This window comes from Ruditapes philippinarum, unplaced genomic scaffold (assembly GCF_026571515.1).
Source record: "Ruditapes philippinarum isolate M1 unplaced genomic scaffold, ASM2657151v2 ctg17865_1_1_1_1, whole genome shotgun sequence".
In the NCBI taxonomy this organism is placed as follows: domain Eukaryota; kingdom Metazoa; phylum Mollusca; class Bivalvia; order Venerida; family Veneridae; genus Ruditapes; species Ruditapes philippinarum.
This window is the reverse complement of record NW_026855449.1, coordinates 1-16804: the sequence shown is the minus strand read 5'-3', so window position 1 is coordinate 16804 and position 16804 is coordinate 1. Positions and strand designations below refer to the sequence as shown.

The following is a 16804-nucleotide window of genomic DNA, read 5'->3' as shown; positions in this document are numbered from 1 at the left end:
TTGCAGTGAAATAAAAATAAAAAACGACAGGGAAAAATTAAAAATATTTTTTTGTAGATATAAACGGGGTTAAAATTAGATGTTTTTATTTTCTTATTAACTTTTTGATACAATAATGTAACTTGATACACAAACGCCGTCTAGGAGAAAGTAACAATAAATTTCGTTTTAACATGGCTGTGTAACATTGAAATGCTAACCTAGACTGCATTTTCTTAGTATTGGATGTGATTTTGAAGGAATGACATTTTTTCCAGCGAAAATTGACTTGTTTCCACAAAATTTCACGTATTTTGTATAATACCAGCTTAAAGTATGGAAAGACACATTTGCCTTTGTTTGAAAATACAAAAAATTCAAGAGTTTTTAACATAATACATCCGGGCAATATGCCCATGCGTACACAGTACGTATAACCAATAAGCATAATTCATGTAATTATAACACAGTGAAATGGTTAATGTCTGCACTTAATAAAACAAATATCATTTATTACACAGTATTTTGAGCAATAAGAAAACGTTAACTAAGAAATGAATCTTCTACCACTTAGTGACACAAGTATGAACATATCTCGAATTATAGTGATATTACTGGCAAATACATTCTTAGGACAGATACCATCCTATCAATAAGGGGTGTAATAGGTATACTAAGTATGTAACAAGTCACGTTACCTTCTAACATAAATCCGTGGTTAACCATGCGTTACACAAAGGCAGAAAATGACAACAGTACACACACACGTGAAAATCATCGAAAGCCAGAAAAAAAGAAAATCTATTGCGTCATTAACATCTGACCAATCAAAATCGTCGTCACTTACAGACTTAAGCGATTTTTTGTCATCATCGTATATTTCTACAACTTTGACAGTGCTAGAACGTGGACCAATTTTTGTTGAACAAGATTTACATCTAAGAAACAATGAAATTTTGATTAGTAAAACAAGGAATCTTTTAATAGGTGTTTGCTCTGTTGCCCACTCAGACATACGTATCTGCAAAAGGGACAAGGCTACAATTAATGTACTCAAAATACTCATTAAAAGTAGATAAATGGACATAAACGAGACAACATCAGAGTTCTTCGGAAGCTCAGACGCAATTATAGTAAGAAATACAGCCAGCGACAGGAAAACTGTCACAGAGTAACCGGCCTTTTCACCAGACGCTACCGGAAGTAGAAAAGTACAAACGTTTAAAACAGACAACAAAATGACAGGTGCAATGATATTGATGACGTAGAAACTTGATTTCCGTTTAAGTTCTATTTCAAAGATCACGGCAGCTTCATCAGAATCATCGTTGACTTCCTTGTAGCTGGTTTTAGTTAGCTCCCACTGGGCATTAGCCGAATAATCCTCCAGTGTAACACCGTTTGCTCCAGCATTCAAATCGATTTCTAAACGAGAGTAACTCCATGCAGTGAATTTGATTTCACATAACTGTTTGTCGAATGGAAAATATTTGATATCAACAGCACAAGTTGATTTGAGAATCTGCGGGAGGAAATATATTCAATAATTAAAAAAAAAGAAAATAAAAGCAAACGAATGTATAATAAACAATCATAATAATATTTAATAATAACAATAATAATATTTTCAGAATGCTTAATCATTTTCAACAAACGCTTTAAATGTGTTTTTGAATTTGTTTAAAGACCCATTATGCCTCAGATATGTTATCTTTAACAACGTTTTAGTTTTTATTATTATGTTACAGTTTCCAAAACAATACTCATCTGCCATATAGATGAGCTATCTTCTGTTAGCAATTGGTTTAATACTTGTGAATTATTTTTGTATAAAAGTCAAAATAATACTGTGTTTAGATTCTGCTTCCTTTGTGACACATTACTGCATGTTCAGTGTTAATTTCTTTAGTTGTTTAACACCAAACATATACTCAATACACTGAATCATTATTAAATCATGTACATCACATGTTTGACAATTATAAAGAATTTAAAAATATGGATTTCTTGGGCATAATGTGCCTTTAATAAATAACAAAAATAATCTTTTGATCTTTTTTTCTTGGTTTAGTAACTGTTGTATGTCAAAATATATACGTTATATTTGTTACATTACGACAAACTCGACCGATGAAAGAAAATGTTCCGAGTTAACTCCGTGTAAGAAAAGACATTTGGGAAGAACCACCGACCGTTTGTAAAGTAGCTGAACACTTTCCGGCCGATAAAAAGCAACTAAAAAGACTGTGACAAAATTTGTATGCCCTGAAGTACTAAGAGGAGGCTTTAAAGTAATAGATTGTAATTATTTGGTCATAGGGGTATTCGTTTGTAAATTTACTAAGAAAAGGAACACTAGTTAATTACTTGAAACGGCTTCCACGTTACATCGCCGTTATGTTGAACTTTGACGTAGAGATAAGTGGAACCCAAGCCCTTAAAACTGTTGTAAGTGTTTCGCAGAGAGACGTCCGGTTTCCATATATCATCTTGCGGCTGCAAATATTTTAAAATGAATATTAGAATAAAAACTGACTTATCCATTTCGTGCAGTCATATACAGAACAAGACCGTAGGTGAAACATTGGTATTGGCATGTTACTTTGACGTGACAAGTTATTTTGACGTGACAAAATACTTTGGTCTGACAATCTTCTTAAACGTGACAACCATCTACTATGACGCGGCAACCGACTGTAACGTGGCAAGATACTAAACGTGACAAGATTCTATGGCCTGACAATCCACTATGATGTGACACACTACTATGACATGACAAACTACTATGACGTGACAATCTTCAATGACGTGACAAACTACTATGAAGTGACAATCTACTATGGCATGACAAACTACTATGATGTGAAAACCTTCTTTAACGTGACAAACTACTATGAACTAACAAGATACCTGTGACTTGACAATCAAAGACCTTCTATTGATATTGATAATCGTCAACTATATTCTCGATACAAACGTTTGTTGTTTTTTTGTTGTTTTTTTTGTTTGTTTTTTTCACACAATTTTGAAAACGGTTAAATGAAATATCTTTAAATTATTAAAACTTGCCCCCGCATGAAACCTTTTTTACTTGTTTATATTGGACTGTTCCCTTGTATGCACAAAACACGCTTACGAGAAATATTTCCGTTGTTCCGTTAAAATCAGACGGTGTCCATGTAAGATACTCATCCATCCAAGTGAGCGCCAAGTACCCGGATGTTGTTAAAACCTCGGCTTGCTCATCAAAATCAATGACGGCTTAAAAATAGCAATAAAGTTATATATAAGATTATACAGCAACTCAAAATAGTTCACTCAAAATCAAATATATATCATGTCGAAACAAATATATTTACCGGTTAATTATATAATATTATGAAATTTATTGAAAACCGCTAATTTGAATTTGCGGCATTTATTATGCATATATATGAATTTATTCAGACAAAACAAGGGACGTGATGTAACGTAAACAGATGATTATAATTTTTTTCTTTTAAAGGAACTCCACAGCGGTCAAAAAGCCTAAAATGCATGAAATTTGAAATTCATACATTTATTTAGTGATTCCCCTTTAATGGAAAAATATGCAAAGGAAAATAAAAATGTTTACACATAGTTTAATTGAATATCGATTATTCTTTACAGATTCTTAGCATGAATAAGTGTCATTTTCTCAACAAATAAAGACAAGAAAAGCATTGATGCAAAGCATCAAAGGGCGTCCAAACAGCAGGTGCAGATGAACTAGTAGATATATGATGACAAGATATTCTTATAAACTTTTCAATGGTTCATTGGGTTTTACCAGAATTGTATATCACTTTTGAATGAACGGACGAAAGAAGTTGTTCATTATTTATAACTTTGATCGGCATGCTAGAAATTAGAATATTACTTGTTATTTCTTTATGATCGTGGTTATAGACCCTTTCATTTAAGCGAAAACAGTCAGGGAAGAGTTACTTCCCTTACCGGATGTGACGTAAATGGGGGATAAAACTATGCAGGCCGCATAGAATGTTAGCTTATTAAAAAGTTAAATGCGTAAAAACTGATCGTCCAATTTTGACTATACATTGTAAAAAGTTCGCATGCATACATAAATTCAATATCAAGACAATAGAAAAAAAAAAACAAAAACAAAGATTGAGATTAATTCTTGCTACGGAGTGAAACAGCTGCAGTATATTTATTAGATATATATTTTCTTAAATGCCCGTATAAAAAGCTAGTAACTTAATCAAATTTTAATATTTTATAAACACCCATACACACTGAAATTGTCTATTATAAATTTAAATGGCCATTTTCTAGTTTTCTGTATTATTTTCTGTCATTTAGAAAATTCCGGCGTTTTTGTGACAAACATCAAAATAAGATTACCAATGTCTTTTAATGATAGTTTTTCAAGCTTTAATAGAACAATTACAGAATGCATTTTGTCAATACTTACTGATTATTTTCATTATGCCGTATAAAAATATTTCTAAGAACCAGTGAAGGATATAATTCTATAAATATTCCGAAAAGAACGAAAAACATGTGTCATTGACTTTTGTAATTTTAAATTCGCAACAGACGATAATAAGATAATTTTGATATTAAAAATCTATTCTTATGGTTATGAAAATAAAGCCTTTTTCCCTTTTGTAACTTATTTCATAGATAAATAGATGTGTATATATAAGCGCCACTGGGCCGTATCATATTAATTAACAGGGTGCATATGTTGTATATTCAAGCGGCTCACCTGTATATAGGTACCCGGGGCGAGGCCAATCTTAACCCAAGGGCTTTTATTTGAACAAACTTGGTAGACACCCATTTAAAAGATGTTTCATGATAAATTTCTAAGCTCCAGCTCTAAGAAGATTTTTTAAGTTTTTACTAAACACAAATAGGGAAAAACAATGACCACCCTCTAGGTGGGGCCAATTTTGTTCCCAAGGCTTTTATTTGAACAAACTTGGTAGACACTCACTAGAAGATAATTCATATTTAATATCTAAACTCTAGCTCCTTGGGTTTTTTAACAAAGATTTTTTAAGTTTTTACTATATACATATAAGGAAAATCAATGATCCCCGGGGCGGGGCCAATTTTAACCCCAGGGCCTTTTTTTGAACAAAAATGGTAGACACCCATTAGAAGATGTTTCATGCTAAATATCTTAGCTCTAGCTCTTAGACACTCACTAGAAGATATTTTTTTATTTCTCTTTATTGTACAATGCAAACAATAAAATTCAAGAAATAATACAATAATACAATACCATGAACATTGTTCTGAAATAATACACACAAATTCATACATTTGCAAAGCATTATATGTATTTTCTTATTATATTTTTTTAAAGGCAAAGTTGACTCTGCACAAACGTACAATTATTAAAGAGTTAAGTTACATAACAACAATAAGTGTCAAAATTTTCTTACAGCTGATAATGTTAGGCACTTTCGTTTTCATTGATTAATTTTATGTATTCTTTCAATACATCCTGTATTGCTTCAAACCTAAGCATTTTTTTGGCATTGATTATTTCTGTTTTAACCAAAAATACTAATTGATTTTTAAAAGCCTCTAAGCTTGGCAATACGGACTTCATTTTACATTTGTAAATATAATGTTTTAATAATAATAATATATTATTCTCTTGATCTGTGAAACGGGAACAGCCGAAAATGAAAGATTGTTCTGAAAGATGAAAAGATTAATTTGGAATTTTGTTTGTTAACCAGACCTGCATGTCCCTTATAAACATGTTGACTATGTCACATTCCCTAAATAAACGTTTTATGGTTTCTGGATTGACATTACAAAATGTTCAGTTGTCGTTGTCCCTAACATTAATCTTTTTCAGTAATACATTAGTACCTAAAATACGAGGCGTTATTCTATATTGAAGCCATAAAAGTTTTGGATCTTTAGTCACTTTAAAGGGTAGAGAGTAGATACTTTTCCAGTTAAGATAAATATTAGAAAAATCATTTTGCCATTTTATTTCTGATTTTGTCTGACGATTATTGACCATCACGTCGTATATTGCGCGACATCCTTTGCGACTTTTGTTAAGTATTTGGATGGCAATTGGCAATATCGGCTTTTTTACTTTGATATCGTTTTGCTGTACATGAAAATCCGTCAAAGCATTTCTGAAGGAACGCATTATACCTTCATATTCAAGAAAGTTATAGCTAACATCAAATAATATTTGAAATTCTTGAAAATTAAGAAACAACCCATTTTCATTAAATTTTACAAAATCGTTGACAAACGAAACCCCTTTTCTTAAGTAGTGTTTAATTTAATTAAAACGTTTTTCCTCCCAATTCTAAAAATTAGGAAAATTTAAAACCATCCCCGGATTGGACAAAAAAATTTTGAAAAATTTAAACCCTGAAAAAAATTTTAATTTTGAAAAAAAAAATGAATTCAAAACCCCTTTTTTCCAAAAACAATTGTTTACACTATTTTTTAAATTTTGGGTAAAAAATATCACTCCATATTTTGGGTTGGGACGGGTTAAAAGAGCTGGACAAGAAAAGCATATTTAGTGTTTGAAGAGAAAAATCTTCTTATCCAAGTGATTTTCAAAACACTGATGAAATGTATTAAGTCAACCGCTCTAAAAGCCCACAATTACATATAACTTGTGTGAGTTTTTATTCTACTTATCTTATCCGATCCATCAGTCCAAATAAATTTGAAAAATACATTTTGTAAGTCTTTAATTACATCAAGATTTAGGGTTTGGTAAAGTAAAAAAAACAGGTTAGTTAATTTAGACAAAGCAAGCGTCTTAATCACTTTGATTTTTCCTATAGGAGAAAGTAGTGTTCTGGACCATATTTTTAAATGAGTCTTTACTTCATTTATCTTGGAAGGATAATTAAGATCACTGATAGATATAATATTTGTAGATAATGTTACTTCCAATAATTTAAATGGACCTTTGTCCCATTTAACACCGATTTCCGGACATAACTCTAAATCGCTATTTCTCATTGCACCTATCCATAACGCCCTAGTTTTGTCAATATTTATTTTTAAACCAGAGATATCTGCATAAAGATTTTAAACTTTCATAGTATGAACGAGGGATTTTTCAGAACCGTCTAATATCAATGAGGTGTCATCTGCGTATTGTGACATCAAATACTCTATACGTTTAACTTTTATACCTGTGATATTACCATTTTTTATAACTTAAGCAAGAATCTCCGCGCACCGGACAAAAATATACGGTGACAGGGGGTCCCCCTGTCTACAACCTCGAAATAAGAGGAACCAGTCGGAGAGGTGGCCATTAACAACAATAGCTGATTGTATAATTGTATAAAATAGTTTTACCCATGAAACAATAGAGTCGCCAAAGTTGAAAAATTTCAAAATCTCCTAATATATCAATCCAAAAGAATTTAAAAAACGTTAAAGTAAAACCATTTATCCCAGGCGAAGTATCATTTGCCATTCGTTTTAAACTTGCCAAAGCCTCTTCTCGAGAAATGAAACCCTCTAAACTATTTTTGTCGTCTCGGAAAGTTTTGTTACATTTATATCAAGAAACAGGTTATCTAAATTAACTGTGTTAGTAATCTTTGCAGAGTATAAGGACTTATAATGATTCATAGATTCCTTTAAAAATTTTGGGCTTTTTTAAATTAAATTTAAAAATTTCCCACCCGGGCTTTTTAAAAAAGGGGTTAAACATATTTTTTTGAAACGAAATGCCTATTCTTTTAAGTTTAAACAAAATTTATCTTGTGGGTTTTTTCTTTTCCTCCCCAATCCCCATTTTGCTCAAAAACCCTTTTTTTTCCTTATATTTTGGGAGTTTCTTGGTTCCCTTTTTTTAAATTTAAAAAAACAAGGAAATTTTCATTTTCTTTTTTTTTAATTTGCTTTTTTTGTTTGAAAAAAATTTCAAATTTTTAAATTTTAAGCTTTTTTCTCTTGATATTTTTCCCTTTTTGTCGTTTTTTTAAAAGGGGCAAACAATGTCCCCAAAAATTTCTTATCATAAAATTAGATAGCAAAAATATTTAAATTATTTCAGAAGTGTTTTACCAAATTGTTTTTGGGTTATCCGAGGAAAATTGGTTAATAATACGCTGAAAACAAATTTGTTTTTTTGTTTAAACAAAATTTTTTCGACATTTTTTTAAAAGCAAATATTTTAAAAAATTTCGAAATTTAGGATTTTTTTTCCCTTTAAAAAATTAAACCAGTTTTAACTGTAAATGAAAAAAACAATGGAAGGGGTCCGAGCGAAAACCCAAAAAATAAAAAGTGTAAAAGGGGAAAATCTTTTTTTTAAAAAACCCACCCCAAAGACCCAAAACTTGTTTAAAAAAAAACAGGCGCTTTTTTTAAAAGGGATTAACGTTAAACCCTTTTGTATTTTGTTAAAATTTCTAAATTTCTGTTCACGGCCAATCCTTTTAAAAATTTTTTGTTCCAAAAAAAAGTTTTCAGATAGCCTCGTGTTCGTTTGGCAAAATTTGTTATAAAATTCCACGGGGTTTTTCTTTTTAAACGGGAAGTAAAAATTTAAAACCAAAAGTTTTGGTATAATTAAAAGGGGGCAACATTTTCTCGACTGAAAAATAAAAAAATTTTGTAAATTTTAAAGCTTCTTTAACCCCATTAAAACTTTTTAATAATTTTAAAATGGGGTTTGGGTCTTGTAAAGTGGTGGCCCTGCAAAAATTAATTTTAAATTTTTTAAATCAGGGAAATTTTAAGCCAAAATACAATCTTTTTTTTTTGTTTCCCCTGTAAAATTTAAACTTTTTAATTGTTTATAAAAAAAACAATTTGAAAATTCTAAAAGTCAAAATCAGAAAAAACCCTTTTGTATTCCCATAAAATAATCGCCATTGGTTTAAAAAGAAGAAAATTTAACCAAAAATAATAAAAAAAATCCAAAACTTTAAATCAAATAAAATTAAAAAAATTTTTTGAAGAAAAACCAAAAATTTTAAACCCAAAAAAAATTTGAATGATTAAACTAAATACTTTAAACAATGAATAACCTGTTAAGTGGAGTTTTTATAATGATGCTTAACTTAGCATTATATATATACAAAAAGAATCAGAGGTAGCAAAAAGTACCGCTGATTAAAATCCTACACTAAGGTTTAATTTTGCTTAACATCTAACTTAGCACAGCAGTTTGTATGTAAATATGTATACAGTACTTTATCGTGTTGTTTTTAGTATATAAGACATTACAAATATGTCTTAATGTATGAACAATATTATTGTAATTTGAATTTCAAAAAGCTCATGTTTTTATTTGTTAATTGCGTATGTTAAACTAAATAACCTTACTTTTGTAAGTAAAACATATATTACATTTAGATATGCACACAAATTCTCAAGTATAATTTCAGTGTTCCATGTATAATTAACATTAAACTAATATTTAGAAAAATATGTTAATGGTTGCTTTATTTGTACCCTACGAAAAAAAAAACAATCATCAACAAGTATATGTAGTTTTTGAGTACAGTATACCTAGGTGTAAAATAAACCAAATATAATAATACATTAAACAGAGTGTGGCCTTTGTGCTTTTATTCTGAGATTCCGCCCCAGTTTATAAAGACCCCTCATCATATGTAGTTTGTGTGTGCAGTATCACAAAATAAATGTACTAAAATGTACTATATCAAAATAAAAATAATACCTTAAACAAAGTGTGGCTTTTGTACATATGTGTAGATGTACACGAGTTTCGACATCATTAAGTATACCGCTTTCAACGGGAAAAAATTGGAACATATACATCCAATATCTAAGTATAAATTTAATTGTATATGTGTCAAATGACCGGACTCAAACTTCTGTTAAATTGAATATGAAAAACTGCGATTGTAAAAGGTATAAATCGCACATATGTACTTATAAGAATTTTCAATAAAATATATAGATATATGTGTAGAATTTCTGTAAGTGTATAAATCCCACACTTTCAGTCAGGCTTAGTTAAATTTATATTGATAACTTCATGCTGTAACAATATCAAGGATTTGTCACTCACTAGTTCTCTTTATGTTCAATCGAATATGAAATACAAAGAGTGAGAATAGTATAAATGAATCATAATTATGTACTTATATAAGTTTTCAATAAAAACTATAGATATATGTATAGAATTTCTGCAAGCGTATAAATGATTAAATGTCAGTCAAGCCAAATGAATTTTATATTTAGTACAGTATCAAGTTTTTATCACTTAGTAGTTCTTTTTAAGCGAGAGGTCTCGACAAATCCGTTTGAATGTCCAACTTTATCTTATAACCATTTGACAATATGGCAAATATTTTCCCCTCATCAGACCACACAGATTTAACATCCTCGCGGTTCAATAATGTTTGTACAAGTTTAGCGGGTTTTTTTTATGTCAAATCCTCTCTGATCACTATTCGCGAACCTTTTAAGTTTCTTCGATTACGTATAACACTCTTCTTCGTAGAACGACGCACGAACTTACATATCACGACCCAGTTTCCGTCCGTTCGAAACTGTCCCAGCCTATGCGCAATGCATATGTCCTCCATTTTAATACTCAGGTTAAGTTTCTCTCACTAGAAGATAATTCATGCTTAATATCTGAACTCTAGCTCTTTGGGTTTTTTAACAGAAGATTTTTTAAGTTTTCACTATATAAATAAAGGGAAAAACAATGACCCCCTGAGGCGGAGCCAACTTTGACCCAAAGGCTTTTATTTGAACAAAGCTCTATTTATTTGTTGTTTTTTTTTTTAAAGAAGATTTTTTAAGTTCTTACTATATACAAATAAGGAAAAACGATAACACCCGGACGGGCCATTTTTGACCCCAGGGCAATTATTTGATTAAATTTGGTAGACACTTTCATGCCAAATATTTAAGCTTTAGCTCTTTCGGTTTTCTAAAAGAAGATATTTTAAGTTTTTTTCTTTCGGTTGCCATGGCAACCAAAGTTCTGCTTGGAATTTAATTATTTGAACACTTTTAAAGCTGACTACCAAAGGACCATTCCTGTGAAGTTTGGATGAAATTTGCTTAGCGATTTATGAGGAGATGTCAATTAAAGTAAAAGTTTACAGACGGAAGGACGACGGACGGACGCCGGACGAAAAGTGATCACAAAAGCTCACCATGTCTCTTTGTGACAGGTGAGCTAAATACTAGATGATAGAATGATCTGAAAACTTGTACAGAAGTTATTGGTCCAGACATAAAACAAATGGTTTACAAGTATCAGAAAAAATATTTCCAGTCCCATCATGTCAAAAACCTCAGCGGAGTCCCTTTAAAGATGCAAACTACTTTTTTTTTCATTTAGACATACACGCGGAAAGCTGTTTACATAATCGATTGAAACATCTTAGCGAAAAAGAAATAAAGGGCTGATCTGATTTTGAGTTATCTACTCTTTAGCTTGATTAGTTTTTGCAATTATTTTAAAGAAATATGATTCTTAATTAATTTATGTAATCAAGGTACCGTAAAGTTTCATGTAGCAAACTTTCTTTCAGGTGATTGTTCGAACGTTCTTGGACTGAAGTTGCATTTTTTCTACCTATGACAATGCTTTAAAAGTTAAAAGTTTAGCCTTTTTATTTAAACTGAAAAAAAAAAACTCACAAATGTTTTTAGAATTACATAAAATGTGTTTTCAAAATAAATAAGAACTTCAAACATAATCCAAAAAGTAATAATTAGATTTCAAACTTATTTATTAGTTTTTTATCGTTGAGCAAGACATGGAATCAATTAGAATTAACAAATAAATTTATAATAGATTCAAGGGCACATAATTCACGAATGAGATAGGCAGCGCCTATTAATTCTTTTATCATGTTCTTACATCTTGCAAAGTTCAAATAATTTCTATGAAACAGGTTTTATAAATTATGAGTATATATAGGTAAACAACTGTAGCAAATGTCCTTAAGCTAAGTGTAATAAAAATGTATTTAAACTCAAAACTATGATACTAGTTATTCAATATTCTTAGACCTGGAAGATAAACTGCGCTACACAATTTTGTATCTATTGTCTTGAATATTTTATTCTAAGACGATTTTATAAATAGCCACGTGACCGGCTTGAATAAAAAAGTGTAAAGCCTATGCCATCAGTATATAAAACAAAGGCAGTCTTCAAAAGATTTGCTTTCAGACCAGTGTTTTTGGGGTTTTTTTACATTTGATTTCGATATTTCATAAATTTCAAATTGACTGTCCCAAAATTTAAATTAAAGAAAAAAATAGGGAAATATATCACAAAGAAAACAGCAACAAAAAAACAATAAACAAACAAAAAACGTAACAAAAAAAAAGAACAAAAGAACAAAAAAACACAAAAGAACAAAAAGACCACAACAAGAAACAAACACAAAACCTAAAAAAATTTATTATTAGAAAAAGAACAAAACACCCAAACAAAACACAAAAAAACACAAAAAAACACAAACAAACAAATCAAAACAAGAAAATAACAACAAAAGAACAAAAAAGGAACAAAACACACAAACAAACCCTAAAATAACACCAAAAAAGCGCACACACAAAAAAAAATAACAGCAAAAAAAAGAAAGATGAAAAAAGAACAAAAAACCCAAACAAACCACCAAACAAACAAAACAACAAAAAGCTACAACAACCTCCACCACAGGTTTATACTGAGAATTGATATTTTAATAGTCTTACAATTCAAATAAAATTCCACGTTAATGATGAGCGTAACACTCTGGCTCTGCAGTGGCCGGACCTTATTGCTGTATCCGTCTGTAGTAAACAACTTGGTGATGACGTCCTTTACATTCGACCCCGAAAAACCTACAACTCCAGGAAAAATTGTGCACAGAAAAAGTATCCATACTATCCGAGCCATTACCCGAAATCCGTATCAGTTACATGTACAGCGTAACAGAGATTTTATTCGTATTTGTGATTTAAATGTGTTAATAACTAGTTTAACGACGTTGTACTATTTAGCTAAAGTAATTGATTTGTCATTGTACAGTACGAAAATATTTTTATATGACTGTGTACATAACCGTACTTTAAATGCATTATTTTCTATTATTTAATTCCGTTCAAAAGGGTATTTCATTTGTTTGTGCGTTATTAATCCAGAATCAATTAATAGTACAGGTACAAATTTAAACAAAATCTGCTTAAAACAAATTAATGGGCATTTAATATTTACTTTGGCGCTACGCCTTTGTTCCGCCCGAACGCTACTTTTAAATTAAAAATAAATACTACTTGTATAATTAATTGATTGCCAAAAGCGTTCAAATATTGCGATATGAGTGTCTGTTTTGTTAATTAGTAAAACGGACGTAATTGTAATTAATTGTATGGACATAAACAGTATCATTTACCGGATATTATTGATTTCTGTGACCTGTTTGAAAGGACTTTGAATATCATCAAGTGATTTTTAAATATTTCACATAAGATGATTTTTTTATAAAGTACATTTTAAGTTTATCAAACTGAATGATAATTTTTATCATTACATTTCTGTCATAAAGTACATGCATGTCTGATAAGTTTAGGTTCATCAGTCACCCGCAGTGTTGTCATACACCTCATTAATACATATTAAAATAAAATGAAGAGAATGGAATTTTTTACCTCTGACTATTTTGAACATATTTTGTATCTAATAGATGTTTAAAATCTTAAAGTCCCTCTTACATTCGACTAAAACCAGTCGGGAGTATTTCTTATTGATATGTCCATGGCATAATACTGCGCGCAGCATTAGCTCGATAGGTTCTTGACTGGTTTTTGTACCATTTGAAATTTAAAATTGAAAATTTATAAATAGAATACCAAACAAATGTCTGATAAAGAATTATAAAATTTATCAGGCTTTGCACATACCTCGCCTTTCTTCTTTTCTAAGCGTGCCTTTACGAGTTTCTGTTTTTTTCTAAAATCCAAATACATTTAATGCCCGTTTTATTAATTCTTAGTATTTTCAAGTACACAAAAGCAGTTGACTGGGAGCATTGCCCTACCATTGACATTTTGTTGTTTGTTGTTGTTGTTTGTTTTTTTTTTCGGTATAAAGAAATGACCAGGAGAATGGTATTCACGCCAATCTTGTATCAACTTGTCTTGCTGCCAATCAGTTTTGTTTATAGATCAATTGTGTAGCAAGCTATAAACCTTTAGACACACTATCAGGTTCGTTCCTGGAACCAACTAGTATTGAGCAATGGGTGTAAAGATTCTTGCTAGAAGAGAACCGGCTTGCCAATGACGGGAATTGAACACAAGCGGCCATAGATCCCTAGACTACTAGTACGACGCGTTAACTTCCGGCCATTCAATCAGTTTTACATTTCACTTGATTCTTTTAATCCTATTTTGACAAGGAAAAGAAAAAGGTCCACTCAGACAATTCTACTTTTAGAGCATCTATTTGCTTTATCTTAGCGTTCAACATTTTCATTCGCTTAAAACGAGATTTCAGTCAAGAACACTTTCGTTTAAACTACAGAAAAAAAGAACATTGTTATAAAGAATATTGAAAAATTTCCGGCTTGATCTTGACTTCCAGATTGAAGTTAAAGGGACGCCGCAAGATCTTATGGCATGACGGAACTTGAAATATTTTTTTCTAAATTAAATTTTCATTTGATGAAAGTCTACTGTTGTCTAATAACTTGTATCCAACATTTCAGATCATTTATCCACTCCGTTCTTCTATCTAGAATGATTATTCTAATTTTGAAAAATGACCGGATATTGGAAAACGTTGCAACGCTTTGCTAAGAAAAACACAACAATACGATTTTCAATTTATTTCCGAGTATTCTTTTATACTATCTTGAACATATCTTTCTATTTTATGTGTCTAAGCTGATCTATGTAAGAAATTCATATTTTACATTTTTAGGCTTTTGGACCTCAGTGGAGTTCTTTTAAGATTTTATAACTGTGACAGATAACATAGATAACAAGACGTATAACGTCCTTTTTAATGTCAACAAAGAGTGCTAAATAGCAACCACTTGAGAGATAAACATTGATATTCTTGTCACTCTAACAGAATTGCCAAGCATTATCACATGTCTTATCGTTCCTTAGACATCAATGTGTTTATTTTCTCCTCATTTGTTGACACCAGCGTCTTAAAGCTAGAGGTTATCTTGCCATGAGTGAAGAGGTCACTCAAATTCTTAACATCTTTTTTCGTTGATATTAGTAATGTGTTATCAAGTTTGTTTCAGAATATTTTCCTAAGTTTACCATTTGGCATCGGGCATTTAATATCAACAGATGTGTCACAGTTTGCAATGTTATGCCATATGCGTTCGCTCGACATTTTATACCTGTAAATTACTTCCTAAAAGAAAGGACCAAATATGTTTCACTTTAAGAATGAAAGCTGCGACAAGATGTTGTTCTATGGACTTACTTCTACACAAGAATACGACATTATTTGGAACGTAATAGATGCCGTTATGTTCTTACCGACTGTGTTTGGAAATACTTTGATTCTTCTGAGCATTGTCCGCTTCCGGCGTTTACGCACCAAAATACACATTTTGATTGGTCACCTTGCTGTTAATGACCTACTGGTTGGAGCAACACTACTTCCGTTAGAAACAGTTGGTGACTCTTTTCACGTCGACCAGGAAAAATATTACTGCTTGATAAAACTATCAGTTTTTACTTTGACGTTAGGCGGATCCTGCATGGGACTGTTTATCATTTCCGTTGAACGATTCTCAGCTGTAGCATTTCCGCTGAAGCATGCGCACTTCACAAAACAAAAACTTGGCATTGTCGTCTGCATTGGGTGGATTTATGTTCTGTTTTGGACTCTTTCGCCCATCTTCGGTTGCAATACGTTTGATTCACGGTACGTGTCTAATTTACAGTGTAACGCAAGCATCATCTGGGGAGGATGGTGCAAATTCGGGATGAATGTGAATTTTGTTTTGGGACTTTCTCTGAACGTTGGTTTCTACATTTGTGTGGTTGTTATTGCAATAAAGAAAGTGAAAGAGCATGGACGTCAAACAGGAACCAGCACAAATCTCTTCAGATCTCGCGAGATGTCAAAGACGGTGACAATGGCGGCTGTCCTTGGACTTTTTGCACTATTTTGGTCTCCATATGCGGCAATGACTCTAATTATCACCATACAGAGGAACTGTACTGCAGAACTGTATTATATAAGACGCTGGTTTCTCCTACTAGGACTGTTTAATTGTTCACTTAACTGGATAATTTATGGTCTTAAAAATAAAGATTTTAAGGAGGCATTCAAAACAATAATTTGTAGCAATAGATGTGTTCTTCGAAAGCGTACTCGACGGATCGAGTGCGCAACAATACAAGCGGGAACACGTGAAACTTATTGTTGACGTCATACGCTAGGTTGTGTGGGTGTTTAATCTTTTATTTTATATTTATTTTTCAATTTGTTGATTTTATTAAGTTCATTTTTAATTTTATTTATTTATTTTCAATTTTCGCTGTTGATATTTAAACTGCATTGAATTGACTATGAATTTGATCAGCAATTAAATTCATCCGAACAATCAGATGTAGTTTGTTTATTTCAAATGAAAAATACACTACAGAAAACATCTTCCCTTTTTAGGGTTTTCGTGTTGGAGACACCGAAAAAAAAACGGAGGAGTTTAAAATTCTGGAAAATGTCAAACATGTTCGTAATTGATCAAAACTGTTTTGTCAATAAATATCAGAAAGCTATTTTTTTACATTAGCATCCATTTAAATTATTGGAGCGTTCTAATTATTAAACGTTCCCACCGCAAAATAAATTGTTA

At 31.1% G+C, this 16804-nt stretch overlaps 2 protein-coding genes across 2 annotated transcripts; one reads left to right on the top strand and one right to left on the bottom strand.

Moving 5' to 3' along the window:
- Positions 1–120: 120 nt before the first annotated feature.
- LOC132743375 (neuronal acetylcholine receptor subunit beta-4-like) lies at positions 121–13102 on the bottom strand. The gene is made up of 4 exons (XM_060731890.1): positions 12690–13102; positions 3116–3240; positions 2347–2475; positions 121–1501 (listed from the first exon to the last, which is right to left on the bottom strand). The coding sequence occupies exons 1-4, from the start codon at positions 12871–12873 to the stop codon at positions 698–700; spliced, it is 1242 nt and encodes a 413-aa protein (XP_060587873.1). The 5' UTR covers positions 12874–13102; the 3' UTR covers positions 121–697.
- Positions 13103–15400: 2298 nt separating this feature from the next.
- Positions 15401–16394, top strand: LOC132743376 (histamine H2 receptor-like). Its single transcript, XM_060731891.1, has one exon. It carries the CDS (start codon positions 15401–15403, stop codon positions 16373–16375), a length of 975 nt encoding a protein of 324 aa, XP_060587874.1. The 3' UTR covers positions 16376–16394.
- Positions 16395–16804: the final 410 nt, after the last annotated feature.

What these genes read in the sequence shown, in the direction of transcription:
- LOC132743375 (XM_060731890.1), bottom strand. Translation starts at nt 12,873, where the DNA reads ATGGCTCGGATAGTATGGATACTTTTTCTGTGCACAATTTTTCCTGGA. An exon ending in CGTGGAATTTTATTTGAATT is followed by an intron (nt 3,241 to 12,689) that starts GTAAGACTATTA and finishes GCTATTTTTAAG; the next exon opens with CCGTCATTGATTTTGATGAG. An exon ending in GAACAACGGAAATATTTCTC is followed by an intron (nt 2,476 to 3,115) that starts GTAAGCGTGTTT and finishes AAATATTTGCAG; the next exon opens with CCGCAAGATGATATATGGAA.
- LOC132743376 (XM_060731891.1), top strand. Translation starts at nt 15,401, where the DNA reads ATGTTGTTCTATGGACTTACTTCTACACAAGAATACGACATTATTTGG.